The sequence below is a fragment of the Vollenhovia emeryi genome, unplaced genomic scaffold, assembly GCF_000949405.1.
Source record: "Vollenhovia emeryi isolate VEMERY1.0 unplaced genomic scaffold, V.emery_V1.0 DF939151.1, whole genome shotgun sequence".
NCBI lineage: Eukaryota > Metazoa > Arthropoda > Insecta > Hymenoptera > Formicidae > Vollenhovia > Vollenhovia emeryi.
In genome coordinates, this window is record NW_011967215.1 from 2,080,855 (window position 1) to 2,097,645 (window position 16,791).

A 16,791-nucleotide genomic window follows, 5' to 3' on the forward strand; every position below is an offset into this window, starting at 1 on the left:
AACCATCGACCTACTTCGCGTAGTCCTATTGCTCGTCGTCTTTCTGCCATTTCTACATTTTTCCGTTACGTTACACCGCCGATAAAACCAGCGGAAATCGCGTGAGATAAAGTGCGGTGATTCAGACCGTGGGTGGGACAATGCTTTTCTAATGGTTAAATTTATTCGCCGACAAAGCCACTGCTAAACATTGAAGGATGAACGCCCATGTTAATAGACAATGCTCAATCATCGATTTCCATTAGTAATATATCCGCTCAATTGTACGTTCAATTTGGTTGGAGATAAATGATTGAAGATCGCCAACCTTGTGCAACTTTATTAGCGGGAACTAACATCGTTCTATCTAACTTGAAGACTTGAGTTACCTTGCCCTGCAAGGGCAAGGTGATGCGTTTTCGATATACGTGAGATTATAGTCATGCTAAGGATAACTCGATTTTCCAGCCGTTAGGCGCGCGTGCATGTACCTGCGCTATAAATATTTCTAAATATATATTTCCGATGTCACGGTGTAATTATAAAAGATATCGAACGTCAGTTCTCACAGATTTAGCGTTTGATTCACGGGCGATCTGGGGGAACTGCCGACTATAAGTGTAACCATAAATGCACCGGCCGAGAGCTATTGTCTTGTTTACGTCCGTCGCGCAATGTCCGTCGCGTAACACACTTTACTGACGGCGTTACTCGCACCCGTTCCGCAAGTAGATTAAGAGCGAAATTTGCGGCTCTGATATGTCACGCTGAAGCTCCTCAAGTAGACGGGGATAAGAGGAGCCTTCTCTCATGACTACCAAGTGAGGAGCCCTCCTTCTCGTCGATGCGACGTAAGAATGGTTGCATAATCCGCTTTGCTGTCTTCTCATTCTTTCTCTCGTACGCTCCCTCCCAGTTTCATCCTTTACGATTATCCCTTCCGGATTTCCGCGTTAACAAGAAAAATTCAATGTTGTCAGTTTCTTGAATTACAAAACTTTACGTGGCAATATTGCTTGTTCGTATATTTTTATCGGAGGTTTCATATATTATTTCGCTAATTTCTGTCATTCGGAAAAATGTCATTTGGCTACTTGAATCTTTCATTTTTACAGCTTATAGCCCGAATAAACTTAGTGGACACACGGTTTTATAGGTGAAATTGACTCATCCGGGAAACAATTAATTAATAAAAGAATTCTGTATTCGAGTAGTGCGGTTTCTCCGTGCTGGATAAGAGATATCTCTCTGCTGGAATGTACATCTTGATGGAATACCAAGAGAGAGAGTCGAGATTCGCTGAGAGAGACGAATGGGCCGAGAGGCTGGAGCTCTCCTCGCGAGACCGACTCTGAATTCGCGTTGATAAAAATTCTGTCAGGTCGATTAACGATCGTACGTGCCAGTTGGAACATTGCCATTTGTATCGCGGGATGCTACATTGGGAGTTAGCCCTTTAACCGTATCGCAATGTCGTTAGATCTTCGCCAGACCCCGGTTTTCGTCTCGCGTATGAAATACGTGGGAAGGAAGCGAATGCGGAAAAATAAAGTACGAGTAACGCAGGCGAAATCATATGTGAAATGCAATTTGCCTTTTAAAGATTGAAAACCCTTGGAAATATTGAAATACTGAACTCTGCGCATGAGCGTGGAATTGGAGTAACGTGTAATTGTAAGTTTATGAACATTCTTGTGACACTGGTCTTTTAAATATTTAAATACTTATTACAGTTTATCGTCATTTTCAGTTTTATTTTATCATTATTTCACTTCCGCGTTGCATTCGTGATCGGAACGCGGCAAGAGTTAGTGGCTGCGACCGAATTATTTATATTTTCGCGAGCATGTAGCGGCTTGACAACAAATGATCGCAAAAGTAGCCGTGGATGTCATATTGACTATCCAGCAGGCAGTTGTAAATGTTATGGCTCTCTCTAAGTACCTTAAGAGGCTTCAAGCACCTCATACGCGACCCTCTCATTAGCTCAATTGTCGCTGCAAATTTCCGCGCGATGGATGACACATATGTGCCGCAGAAGCGTTTATTAATTGTGTAATATTTAATAGCAGCGTATAGATCATTGTGGAAACATATTTATATGTTTACAAAATGTAGGAGTAAACGAGGAATTAGAATTGAACGAAAACACAGAAAATTATGAAAGTAATTAATTATTAAATCGGTTGATTAAATTCTTCCCTTATATTCCGTTCTCGCAAAAAGGCGCTAATTTTCTTGAGAACGTGCTTAATATGCCATTAGCAATGGAATCTTCGAAGTATATTTCCCCGGTAACTGATACAATTCCCCTCTTCAAGAACTTTAGAATCCAGACAAAACAGCGAATAATTAATTATCCGTTCCTTTTTTGCTTTCAGGCGATGGAGGCGGCGCAGGCGGAGATGGCGATCCTATTGTCAGCAGCACCAATTCCGAGAAGAAGTCGGGATATGAGACCAACCTGTATCTCTATAGTGTAAGTACAACGAAAGTCTGGCGAATCAGATTTTATTGCGTGAAGTCTTATTTTTAAATGCACCTAATTATATTATTTAAAAATCAATGCATGTTTGCGGAAAAGCGAGAAATTCTTATTTTGTCGAGAAAAGGAATGAGAGTGCACAGCCTTTCGTTAACTTTTAACGTCTACATCGTCATAATTAATTATTTGCTTAGCCACTAGATTCTTCGAAGAGATTATCTCTACGTCGATGCAAGTAAAGTCATTTATATGTAATCACTGCACAATAATTATCTATGCTACACGGAGAGAATGTTTTCTTAAAATTTATCCTGAAAATCATGTGATCGTAGAACAACATGGCATTTCGAGGAATTTTATGAGAGTTTTTTGAAATTTTACCATACATTTTAATTATTGTATTAGTCGAGGGAAAACCGCTGACCAAAATCTTGTACACCAATGCCCACTAATGCCCAGTGGGCATTACTTTATCTTATTATCTTATTTATCTTGTTTTATCTTATTTTATCTTTATAATACCCCAGCAAGGCCTAATGTCCAAACTAATGCCCAAAAAATGCCTAGTAATGTCTAGTAATGCCCAGTAATGCCGCAAATCTGTACACCATAATGCCCTCAGCGGTTTCCCTCTCGTACTTACAATTAGTATAGCAGAAAATCCAATATTATGAGATAGGCTCCTAATATGAGATAGCGGAGTTTCTGCTAAATTAATAGGCATCATCCGTTGGTTCCACCATGAATTTATTGCCCTTGGAGTGAAATCTGCTTAGTGGACAATTGATTGTTAGATCGTGTAATCGTAGCGAAAAAGATTTGTGATTGAATTTGGGATTGAAAACGTGCTATCTCATAATAGAGGACTTTCCTCTACATTTCACCGGTTGAATGTATGGTAAAATTTCAAAAACTCTCATAAAGATCTTCAAAATGCCATGTTGTCCCACGATTACGTGATTTTTCGGATAAATTTTAAAAGAAAATTCTCTACGTGTGCGCGATTATAAAATGTGCGATTCACAAACAGAACTATCTTGTCAAAAATTATTCATTGTAAAGCTGAGAAGATCAATCCTGTCTTTCTTGTAAAATTGTAAAATTATATTTTTATACGAGAGCTTGAGCCACCGGCTACAGTTCCCTCAATAATGCCTTGCACTTTGAAGCTCTAAGGAAACAGGAATTTTGCGACCGCTAAGAATCCTTTTCTGAATTGCTGTTCTTTCATAACGAAAGTTAAGCCGCGCACTCGGGAGCTAAGTCTCTCCTCCCTTACCCTCCCTCTTGTCATCGTTCTTTCTTGCAATTTTAACGAAAGACTCTACTACTTTTCTAACCGTAAGAGATCAACCGAAACTCCCGCGTGGCCCAGTTTGCTTATCTACCTGGTTTCGGTTAAAACTGCGAGCCATTATCGAACTATGAATCTCGCGCGAAGCGTATTGTGTCCCGTTTGTTCCATCGAATCCGATAATTCGCTCCGTAGTAACTTTAACCCTCTCGGCATTCTCGTATTTCTCCTTCGACTCGATCGAACACCACAATTGAGGATAAACCTGAGAGGCGTACAAATGATAGCCGTATACTTTTATTGCGCGTGTAAATTTTATCGGAATAATTCAAAAAATATTGAATTATAATATAATATTATTTTTTTAAAGAGAGATAAATAGGACGAGTGCAATTTCAGAGAGCAGTTTAGGCACTTATACTTGAATTATTTTGTCCATTTTACGATTCTAAAAGGTTTTTTCAAAATTAGAAGAGAAGAAAAGGGTGAATATCTGGATTTTCTTTCATATGTCATGACTTTAAATTGATATGACTGTTTACCATCCAACAGCAAATAGCGAAGATAAAAGAAGTAATTAGAGGAATATATATACATGTCGTAGATTAGAGCCAGGGCAGGAGAAATGCGTTGAAACTTGAAGAAAGTTACCGTGTGTTAAAGGATCTTTTTAGCTCGCCTTGTTTTATTTGTTATACAGAGATCTGTGTTTTCTCCGTGTGATATGCGAGCGGAATGCCCGATGTGAAAAGTAGTTGTCGCGAAATTAGATCGACAACGTGTAATATCGTCGTAACGAGGTTGCAGCGGAAACTTACATGACAAAGGGCTAACAATTTCCATAAAAGCGTCCCGGCGGACGGAGTTACGCGACACTTTCCCCGCAAAAGTTTGTCAATAAAATTGCAAATGAGGCTGTGACGTCCCTTTCGGCATAATAAGGAATCTTACGAGAAATTTGCGGGATCGCGATAATGGACGTGGGCCGCGGATTCGCGCGGATATCCGTGAGAACGAGCACGCGAGTGATAAGAGTCGACGGCTGGTCCGACGAGCCGTTAATCTCGGGATTGTTTCGTATTCTGTACGACAGCGAGGTCTATACGCGGCCAGATGAAAATAGAGAAAGCGTCTACATGTATATATAGCTGGATAAAAGTAGAAAAGTCTGTACGCGATCGTGCAGAAGTAGCGGGAGTCTATATACGATCGGACAGCCGCAACTTGTAAATATCAAGTCTCGGTCCCTTAAATGTCGCACTGTCATACCGTGTACTCGAACTGTCGACTTTGATGAGACGTAAATCGAAAATTCGCACCGTAGTCCTTCGCGCAGTGAAGTTCTCCTCGATCAAAATGTCGCGTCATTAAAATATTACAAGGGAAATGTTGGGGTGAGAAACGATACCTCACCGTCGAATCTCATAATTATATGCAATCGACGGACAGGCAAGCAATCGAGACTAATCCTTGTAGGAGGAGATGGAGGACCGGCCGCGGATCTCGACGTTGCTCAACAGCTTGGCCAACTATAGCAACACCATCCCTGCCCCGACCGATCCGGACAAACCAGCTCCGCCTACGGGGGGTGGGGCGCGGATGGGTACCCTCATAGGTGTCTACTTGCCGTGTATCCAGAACATCTTTGGCGTGATCCTCTTTATCCGGCTGACATGGGTAGTCGGCACGGCCGGCGCTATTCAGGGTTTCTTCATCGTGCTTTGCTGCTGTTGCGTTGTGAGTACAATTGAGAAACCGAAATCTCGACCATGTGTCGCGCCCGCGTAAAATTGTAAGATAATATAAAGATTTAAAAACACACTATTATCTACAAATATACAAAGTCCAAAAATATCCTTAAAAGCGAAATCTATAGAAATGAAGAAAGAACCGCGTGCAGATTGTTTCGTTAATCCGAGAAATCGATTTGTCTTTAACCGAGATGTCGAAGCGTTCATCAGTCTTTTAAGCCTGTGTCCACGATGCTAGAACTTGGTCCAAGTTCTGGATTCGAGAAATGTGTAGTCAATCAACTTGCAACTTCGATAAAAGCAGCAAGTTGATTGACTACACACTTTTCGGAACTAGAATTTGGGCAAAGTTGGGCACAGGCCTTTAGCAACGACGGATAGTTTCTCGCGCGTGAAACTTCGTGGAATGTAAACCGGTTGCAAACGGCTATTGTTTGTGCGCGCAGACGATGCTGACGGCGATCAGTATGAGTGCCATCGCCACCAACGGCGTGGTGCCGGCCGGTGGTTCCTACTTTATGATCTCGAGAAGCTTAGGCCCGGAATTCGGCGGCGCGGTGGGTATGCTGTTTTACACCGGTACCACCTTGGCCGCCGCGATGTACATCATCGGCGCCGTCGAGATCGTTCTCGTGAGTATCAACTAGTTAACGACGTTACACCGGAAGAGTTTCCCAATCAATTGATCGCGATAATTGATTATACTTCGAAATGGAAGTGAAAGTACCGCAGTGTTTCATAGATTAGTAATTGAGGATTAATTATGCGACGCTCGTAAAGTATCTGATATGTAAATATGAAATATTTTACTTTAGCATAATTCTGTAAAAAATTTCTGTAACGGTTTGAAGGGACGTCCCCCTCTCTCTCTCTCTCTCTCTCTCTCTCTCTCTCTCGTTGACCTAATAAATAAAGAAAAGATATTTCTGCATAGACTTACATGGCGCCAGGACTCAGCATATTCGGCGACTTCACGAAAGATGCCAACATTATGTACAACAACTTTCGTGTATATGGCACCATCTTGCTGATTATAATGGGCACGATTGTCTTTGTGGGCGTCAAGTTCGTTAACAAGTTCGCCACCGTCGCACTGGCCTGCGTCATTTTATCCATCATCGCTGTTTACGTGGGGCTCTTCGTAAACGTTAACGGCAACGAGTCTCTGAAGTACTAAACTAATTTACGACGCTAATTTTCGCATTATGTAGCCATTACTATCGGAATACCGTTGCGATTATAATATACCGCAGTGATAAATGATTATAATTGTCGCGGAAGAATGAATGAAGAAGCCGAAAGATGGGTGGGACGCTTTAAAGACTCGAGACTTTGTATTTTAGATTGTGCTTGCTCGGCAGAAGGCTATTAAAGGACATCGACATTACCGAGTGCAATAAAAAATACGGCGGTGCTTTGCATAATGTTTACTGCAACAAAACGAGATGCGATCCGTATTATCTCGAGAACAATATTACTATCGTGAACGGTATCCGCGGCTTAGCGAGCGGCGTGTTCCTAGGTGAGATTATAATTATATTCATTGAAGAAATACAATAGCAATGAACGGTGTAACGTAGAAATACACCCTTTATTTTCTGCCACGTAGAGAATATATGGGACAATTACCAAGAGGAGGGTCAATTAATCGCTTACGGACACGATCCGAAAGACGTCGATGTCCTGTCGGGATCGAGCTATAACCAGGTCCAAGTGGATCTCACCACGACCTTCACTATTCTGATCGGTATATTCTTCCCTTCTGTGACGGGTAAGCAGGCAAACATTTTAGCGTTATACTCGTCACGTCGTTATATCAATCTTGTCAGTGCTCTAAAGGTCTAAAGTAAAATTATTCAAGCTCACATTTCATGTCATTTTATATGTACTTATTTGAACTTATTTGAACCATACTTTTAATAAAATATTTAGTTCAATTGAACGCAATAATAAGAAATCAACGACACTAACGTGCAGGTATTATGGCGGGCTCTAATCGATCCGGTGACTTGGCTGACGCCCAGAAATCCATTCCGATCGGCACGATCTGCGCGATCTTGACGACCTCCACCGTCTATCTATCCAGCGTCCTCCTGTTCGCCGGGACCGTTGACAATCTGCTGCTACGCGACAAGTTCGGCCAGAGTATCGGCGGCAAGCTGGTGGTAGCAAATATGGCGTGGCCGAATCAATGGGTGATCCTGATCGGTTCGTTTCTATCCACTTTGGGCGCCGGTCTTCAGTCTTTGACAGGAGCACCACGGCTGCTACAGGCGATCGCCAAGGACGGCATAATTCCCTTCCTGTCGCCATTCGCTACCAGTTCCAGTCGGGGCGAACCTACTCGCGCTTTAGTGCTCACTGTGTTGATCTGCCAGTGCGGTATTCTGCTTGGCAACGTGGACTACCTGGCGCCGTTGCTGTCCATGTTCTTCCTTATGTGCTACGGCTTCGTCAACCTCGCCTGCGCCCTGCAGACCCTGCTGCGCACGCCGAATTGGCGGCCACGCTTCAAATATTATCACTGGAGCCTGTCGGTCCTCGGCCTGTCACTCTGCATCGCTGTTATGTTCATGACCAGCTGGTACTACGCATTGGTGGCGATGGGTATGGCCGGCTGTATCTACAAGTATATCGAGTATCGCGGCGCCGAGAAGGAATGGGGTGACGGTATTCGCGGTCTGGCGCTGTCCGCTGCTAGATACTCGCTGCTCAGGCTCGAGGAGGGTCCGCCGCACACGAAGAACTGGCGTCCGCAGATCCTGATCCTCGCCAAACTCACCGATGACCTGGTGCCTAAGTATCGCAAGCTCTTCGCCTTCGCCAATCAACTTAAGGCCGGCAAGGGTCTCACCATTAGCGTCAGCTGCATCTCCGGCGACTACACGCAGAACTCGGGCGAGGCGTTGGCGGCCAAGCAGAGCCTCAAAAAAACTGCGGCAGAAGAGAGGGTGAAGGGCTTCGTCGATGTTCTTGTTGCGAAGAATGTCGTCGAAGGGCTGAGCTCGCTGATACAAAACACCGGGCTCGGCGGACTGAAACCGAATACAGTGATACTGGGTTGGCCGTACGGTTGGCGACAGTCGGAGGAGGAGAGAACCTGGCGAGTCTTCCTGCAGACCGTGAGAAGTGTCGCGGCCGCCAAGATGGCACTGCTGGTTCCCAAAGGCATCAACTTCTTCCCGGACTCCACCGAAAAGATAATCGGCAATATTGACGTTTGGTGGATCGTGCATGACGGCGGCCTATTGATGCTACTGCCGTTCCTACTGAAGCAACAACGCACCTGGAAGAACTGCAAGATGAGGATCTTTACGGTCGCGCAGATGGAGGACAACTCAATACAGATGAAGAAAGATCTGAAGAAATTCCTGTACGATCTGAGAATCGAAGCGGAAGTCGAGATTGTCGAAATGGTAATTCCGTCCTACAGTAATCTCGATATAAAGAGAGATTGAATTCTCTAGAAAAGTTTTCTGTTTTGTCTCTTGAAATGGATAAAAGTGCGATAAAAATTTTTAACAAAGAAAAGCGCGCGGTTATCTCGATAAATTCATATCTCACGTTTTGATTTTTTTTTACAGACAAACACTGACATCTCCGCCTACACGTACGAACGCACCTTGATTATGGAACAAAGAAACCAGATGTTACGTGAACTGCAGCTGAACAAAAAGCAATCATTAGGAGTGGTAAGTGTTGAATCCTGGATAAAAGAGATAGATTGATTACTGTAATATATACAGGCATATAATGCTAAGTAACCACAAATGGTGACGGCGATACTGATCGGTGTGTATCTGTTTGTTGCGCGCTCCTCACGGATAAAGGTGCAGTCATTGGTGGACTTCAACGAAGTACCCGCTGAGGAAAAATTACCTCTGGTTTGTCAAATTACCCCTGGAGTTCCACGTATGCCTTTCTCCCATCATTGCTCCATTGCACCGACGATTTTGTAATATGTATCCCTTTCCCGCGATATCACATAACAATCTCACTCCTATTCCTAGTGATATGAAAGTGGAAGAAACTACCGCAGATCGCAAGTTAATATTTTACATTATATCAAATATTTCTAAGACTATGACAGATCATAATTTGACTGAAAAAAAAAAGAATTAAAAATGTCATATCATCATAAAAACATTGAAAGCTTAAAATTAAAAATTTCTAATTCTAAAATAAAGTAAAGGATATAATAATTCTATGGAAATACATAAAAAGCTTGAGTATTAACAATTCCTCGCTTCGTGAATTTGAGCTTCTAGCTTTCGAAATTTACGACCAATTTGGAAATAAAACTTGTAGATATTACATTATGTTATTTAGCGACTGTGTTGGTTTGTTTCTTCCTGCCCATCATGATCTCAGGAACTCCCCGCGTCTCTCAATTTCGGCTTAATTGGCACGATCGCTTACCTAGATAGTATTGATTTGATGGCCATAGCTTTGATGCTAGATTATTAGTCACCTCTCGACTGACTGTCTCCTGCTGTACGGGATAAAGTGCTTGCTCGTTTGCTCAATTGCTTTACCATGATACAGGTGCAGGCGATTGTAGATCATCATCACAACGTGGATGCTAAAGTGCCGTCGAAGGTGAGATTCCAGGAGCCGGGCAATCAGAGTACAAATGTGACCGACGACACGAAGATGATGCAGGAAACCGAATTAAACAACAAGGAGCTGGATTCTGCCGAGGAGGTAAATGAGAATGACGAGGCTAAAGAGAACAATGAAGAGGAGACAAAGTTGATCGATGGCTCACCCAAGGCGGAGAATAAAGAGAATACGGAGAAGGAGGCGAAGGAAACGGAAGCGAAAGAAAACGATACGCAGGACAACAAAAGCGAAAGTCCGGAAATGAAGAAGCCTACGATTACACCGTGAGTTATTTCATTTGATTTCGATATCGATGTTTCTGTTTTAACAAACAATTCTGTAACAGTGACGAGGGTGACGTGAGGCGTATGCATACTTCGTTGAAGCTGAACGAAGTAATTCGTAAAATGAGCAGCGAGGCTCAATTGGTTATCCTGAATCTTCCTGGACCGCCACGGGACACGAAGATGGAACGTGAATCTAACTGTATCCTTTCGTTCACTCTGAATATTGCACTGTCAAAAATATTATTATTAGTTTGTAATATAAAGGTACAAGTTGTTAGCTATAATCTAATAGATTATCAAAGTAATTAATGGTAGATACGCTGAGAAATATGAAAAAGAAATAGACCGTTAAACTTCCTTGACCGTCGAAAACCAGATATGGAATTTCTCGAGGTGCTCACCGAAGGCTTGGAAAGAGTACTGATGGTGCGGGGCAGCGGACGGGAGGTGATCACCATCTACTCGTGAACTGAAGTGACGAGAATTGATGCCGTTGCCTTGCGGAAGCAGAGCTGTAGTTTACTTCTCAGTGACCTAAACGACACCACCCTAAGAAATGTACTGCTCTTGTGCCATTGTCTGCGCAGTCACTTGCGTTACGCGCTCTGAAAGTCGTTAAGGAGAAGAGGCTGATAACGACAACGACGACGATCGTTCATATCGGACACGGAAGATGAAGTTTTCATTGAAGACGACTTATTACGCGGACCGCGACGACCGATCGTTGTTCAAATGATGAAGCCAAAAGCGATGATGCCAAAGGATAGATTTTCCTTAAATGAATTTCTGAACGTAGAATGTGTGCAAGTTTATGCGTCGGATATGCCACGCGTCAGGGAGTCGCATACGGCAGCGCGGGGCTGCTCGGATTCAGACTCGACACCTGTCGAGCTCGGCCAAACTCGCCAGGCACAGCACACCGTGCACCTCTAAGAAATCGCCGGTACAAAAAGAAACTGTAGCTCAATAAGACCCGAGTCCCGAGTAAACGTCACTTCGATTCAATTTCTTGCAACTGAAGCAGCTAAAATCACGTCTAAAACGAAAGAGGAAGAGAGCAAAAGTAAGAATGGCAAAAAGTGGGGGGAAAAAATCAAAATTTGGTCCGAGGCTAAGGTCGAAGCATCTACGAAACCACTGCCAGACTACTTTCTAAATGCTTCGCGTTTAACCAAAGACGCGAGAGGCTCATTTTTCTACATGCATTGTCGTTAATAGGGAAAGAATAAGAGTAGTAAGTATAATTTTATTGCTTGATATAGGTGAATCTAGAGTAGCCTAGGATAGCGCCGACTTTTATTATGATTATATATATATATATAAATATATATATATATGTGTGTGTATTTGATAATAGAGAACGACGAAGACGACGACGACGAATGTGTCGCGAGTATTAATGCATTTCCTTCGGAGTGATCGAGACTCCGCTCTTTTTTCCACTCTCGCGCGAAAATCTCCACATACATATACACGCAAAAGCATATACAGACACACATTCGTACACACAATCGCGCGCGTTTGTATCGTCTTTAAGGCCTACCGGTCCAAGATGCCATTATTACTTATTAATCGATAACACCAAGTGAAGTTGAATCGTGACGCGAAGAGTGCAACCCGAAAGACTCAATGCCAAAATGCACGGCGATCCTTACCAAATCTCATCGAAAAAAATATATATATAGCGCTAGCGTATAGCGTATGTAAAGTAATTTTAATCGCATTAATTGTCGTGTGCATGTCACGTTTCGCGCGTAGCCCCGTTTCCGGCCGCGCTTCATTTAGATAGGCCTTCTCTAATATACCTAATTGATCAGCGAACGGAAAATGATCATGCCGGCAATCGCTTCTCTCAGTTTCTTCGACGTCGCCGACAAATCGACGCTTTTTTTTATTAAGTCACCTCGACGAGACCGCGGTAATTAAATTAAATTCTTCGACGAGAAAGAGGAAAGAAAGAAAATCTTAATCTGATTAAGATCATTCTCGTCTTTAAAACGAAATTGATTTTAATTTTTTAGATTATCGATTTGGCGCTAGTTTGGCTTTTTAGCGTCGATTAAGAAATTAATTTTATTCAAATCGATTTTACTCCTGAAACGATAAAATTTTAATCTTCCGACTATTACAGCGACACTAAATTCTATTTAGCATCGAATGATTCGTTCCTTCGGGCTCTCTTTGACGAGCGGAAATTTTGACGAAAGAACTGAGAAAGAGATGACCGCGAGACTAGCATTCAATGTAATATTTATCGATACTTAATACTACTTAATCAATGTCCGTAAGTTATATTGCGCTAAGAATTATACGAGATTACGCACCACGACTTGTCAAATTTCTGCAAAACAGTTTCTTGCAACTAGCGAGAGGATCGAGATGATGAGATACTTCGTTTGACAGTACATATAGGGTGTGCCGAAATTATCGCGTCTTTTCTCGGTCACAGATATTGAAATACGATTGTTCCAAAATCAGAAAGTTAAAACAGCTCCAAACTCACTGAGTTTAGGCAAGTGTAATTTTGAGACTTTAAACAGATAATTGTCGTTTCCTAATATATTTTCAAATGTTACCAAATGTATATCACTGAGAAAAGAATATTTAAGAATTAAAATATTGCAAGGACTAAAATACCCAAAATAGATTGAATCTTATTGAACTTTTACTGGCAGCTTTTGTCATTTGAAAAAAAGTAAAAGTGATACTTCCAGGCGTGATACTTTCAGGCGCATTCTTATATATGTATATATGTATGTACATTCACACTATTCATTGTAAAGTACATGCACTGTCCTGCAATACCTGTAGCTAGAGAAAAAGAGTGGGAGAAGAGAAACGTCAAAACGTTGATAATACCATATGAAAGTGTATCGGATTAAAAAAAAATGGGTGAGCGCGAATCGATATCGCTGCTGACCCGCTAGTGTAGACGAAGAAGAATATTTACATTAATGGGGGAGAAGAGATTTCTATATATAATATATCCCACGCGTTAAATTGTTTCACCTTCGTCCTCGTAACTCCGACGGGGATTCGAATTGCGTCGGATACCCTGAAGCGAGATGAAGGAAAAAGGCCGTCGTATCGACGGAGAGTATATTTCACGATGTGATTCTCGACTTCGCGAAGCGATTATCGGAAACGCAGCAAAATGCTCGTCTCAACATCAGTTCGACGGATATATGCAAGCAATATATATCTTTACACCGCGATTGCATCACGACAGATGAGTATCGGAAACAGAGCTGGGCACATAGAGACTCTAAATGTATAGGAAACATATATATACATTATTATCCGCCTCTCTCCCATATATTATATATATACATATGTATGTATATCTCTCTCTCGTCCACGATGTTTACGACATGTACTTTATAATTTTATTACGTTACTTATCGATTGCATATATTTTATGTGTACTTATCTTACTCGATGCTGTTAGATTGGCACTGTATAGTTTATACGAGACATGTTGACATTATGAGAAAGTTTATCGCTAATACAAGTCGAACTGTTGCCGGATAAATCGCTATACACATGTTGTACATAAACACGTAGATAAAAGAAAAAGAAGTAAAAACGATCGCGTGTTTACCGTAGAGGATTTTAAAGGGAATATGAAAGGAGAGGAAGTGGATAAAGAGAGATGGAGAAGAGGAAATGAGAGAGACGGTCCTTTACACAGATCGAACAGTATTGCAGTGTTCTGCTGCCGCTTTAATATTTTACTATGTCGTATTTACTTTAAATGCACAATGACCACATGGCACACAAACGTACGCGTACGTGTGATATAAATAAATATATATATATATAGAGTGCATATACATATATTTGGCCGGTGAGGATGAAAGCGGTGCGAGGCGAGAATTAGAGAGAACTCCGAGTCGGTGGTCTGGCCGCTGCCCCCCGGCGATCCTTCGCTCTCTTTAAATACTAGGAAAATTTAATAGCGAAATTCGATAGCGTAAGGACGACCTGCACCCGTTTTCATTCTATTCGGCTAGTGCGTGTTATCGGCAGCGGCGGAGATGCGTCCGGCGTTCGCGGTTTACGTTCGCTTTGTAGGAACAGAATGGTATCTGGAACGCGTTCTGAATACTCCGTCTCCGTTACGAAAAGTAACTCCTTGTAATTGCATTTTGTAGGTAGATTACAAAAGACTGAACGAGCAAGCTGTGGCGGGAAGACACACAGTGAGACACGTATGCGACCCATTGTGAATAGATAAAGAAAAATGCGCACAATACTTTGGCTATAAAGGAGTTTCCCACTGCTGCAAAATAGAAGATAAGATAGCTGTTTCAGGTGGCGAATAAAAAAGCGAGAGTCAAAGCGCGATGCAACTACTTCGTTTTACCCATTGATCGCGACGGAGAGTGTCCAGATACTGTTTGAGATATTCGTTCTGTTTCTGCAGCACATTTTCGAGCAACGGTACACGTAACGCGCGAGAATATTCTTTCTTCCAGAGAAGTTTCGTTCGCGAGACCGATCGCGAATTCTCGTCTTTGCAGAGCATGAAATATAACCGGAGTACTATCCGAGGAACATCCTCTGGCCTTCGGAGAAAACAGTTTGAATTTGAGAATTATTTTCGTCGCAGATTTCTCGAACGTAAATTTCGCACGACGGAGGCGCAACTCGGTTGTTAACGATGTAATTATCGTATAATACCTGCGGGCTTGGCATTTGTCGGGGTATAGTGCGGCGTTTTGCGGCGCGTTCCATTTGAAATGGGGCCGCGCTCTGGATTTAAATCACCTCTAGGCTGTGAGATGCGAGCTAAGCAGCGGACAAACTTGCTCGAAACCTCAATCATATGTGTCAAATCAAGTATAAATCTACTTTTAACGTATATCGTATAACCGATTTAAAAGGAAGGGAAAAAAAAGAGGAAACCTTTTACCAAAGCTCCTGCGACGGGAGGTATACACACGACTTACTTCTCACTCCAGAAACTGCGACGATTTCTTTTTGCCCCCTTGGGACTCGAATAAAGAGGAAATATATTTATTGACTCCCACACGGGAAAGAGAAAAGAAATATGGAGATATTGATATATATATATAGAGAGAGAGAGAAAAATAAAGATGTTATTAAATATACATACAGAGCGGACCTGAGGCGAGAAAATGGGAGTTGGACGCGGAGAGGAACGCGTCCTCCGAATTTGAGGTAATTCTTTCCTTAACGTTCTTTCGCATTAAGTACCTTATCTTAGATTTGCGTTAACAGGTAAGACTCTGTCGCTTGCATCCTTGATATGTAACTCATCGAACGTACTTGGTCTCAACTTTGTATACCTGTGCACTTATACTCGGTTCAAGTATTCGTTAAGGAAACTTTAATCCCAAATTCGCCGACGTACCCCCGTTATAGATCCCGCCTTTTCTGGTCCACATTTATATATATAAAAATATGTATAAATATATATGTATGTTATAATTATATATGTATATTATAATTATATATACATTATACAAATACATGTATATTATAATTATATACATACATTATAAATATATGTATATATATGTTATATATATTTGTGTACTATATGTATATACAAGGTGTCTGCTTTCTCTTGACAATAGATACTTCAACAGGCGAAGGAAGTGTGTTTTAAAGAGAGGGCCGGGAGGCAAACTTGTCGACAAGGAGACGCGATTTTTTGGGAGCATTTAAACGGAATCGCACGCGTTTGGAACATACAATTGCATATTGCTTCGCGTGCGACGAACGAAAATCGATGCACGTCATCACCGTGCAGGCTCGCCCACGAATTATTGTGCACTTGGTTTGTTGTTGTTTTTTTTCCTTCTTAATTAACCACTTGAATTACGGCGTCGCGAAACGCCGCTCGTAACTGTCGTTAGGAGGAAGTGAAACACGGTTGCGAGACACCCTGTACACACATACGAGATACGAGATAATATATTTGTAGATACAGATTTTAGTCATATCTGGATAGTATATAGAGTCAATACTGTGAAAAAGCCTGTAACTTACCTACCTATACCCTCTAGATAATAGATGATGACACTTGTAATTGATTTTCGAAAGATAAAGTATATGAATGAACAAATATACTGCGAGAGAGTCGATTAAATAAATAAATAAATGATATACCTACGACCAAAACGCATCGTCATTCTTCGGATATCGTATAATCTACTTTCTTATTAATTATCTTGTTAATTAGTCCTATCATTATCACGCTATTTATGCTATTACTGTCTTAATTACATTATATTATTTTACCGCAGTAATTCAATTTTCCTCAGCTTTAAGTCTTATTTGTGCAGATATAGATTTATAAAGATATCGTTCATAAAAATATGGTTTACAGAATGTTGAATTAAAATTGAGCTAAAAATGTGCTTT

General features: G+C 41.6%; 1 protein-coding gene across 4 annotated transcripts in view; it reads left to right on the forward strand.

Annotated features, from left to right (window-relative positions):
• The window catches only part of LOC105565557 (solute carrier family 12 member 4), a 75,203-nt gene extending 59,332 nt beyond the window's left edge, over positions 1–15,871 (forward strand). For 3 of the 4 annotated variants that reach the window (XM_012018850.1, XM_012018853.1, XM_012018852.1), the window contains 12 exons: positions 2,361–2,458; positions 5,235–5,495; positions 5,956–6,141; positions 6,444–6,679; positions 6,853–7,031; positions 7,119–7,280; positions 7,487–8,925; positions 9,094–9,201; positions 9,340–9,393; positions 10,055–10,395; positions 10,458–10,597; positions 10,775–15,871. In XM_012018850.1, coding sequence (XP_011874240.1) covers positions 2,361–2,458; positions 5,235–5,495; positions 5,956–6,141; positions 6,444–6,679; positions 6,853–7,031; positions 7,119–7,280; positions 7,487–8,925; positions 9,094–9,201; positions 9,340–9,393; positions 10,055–10,395; positions 10,458–10,597; positions 10,775–10,866 — 3,296 coding nt within the window. In that variant the 3' untranslated portion in view covers positions 10,867–15,871. The remainder of the gene's footprint in view (positions 1–2,360; positions 2,459–5,234; positions 5,496–5,955; positions 6,142–6,443; positions 6,680–6,852; positions 7,032–7,118; positions 7,281–7,486; positions 8,926–9,093; positions 9,202–9,339; positions 9,394–10,054; positions 10,396–10,457; positions 10,598–10,774) is intronic. The other variant, XM_012018851.1, reaches the window with a different exon arrangement.
• Positions 15,872–16,791: the final 920 nt, after the last annotated feature.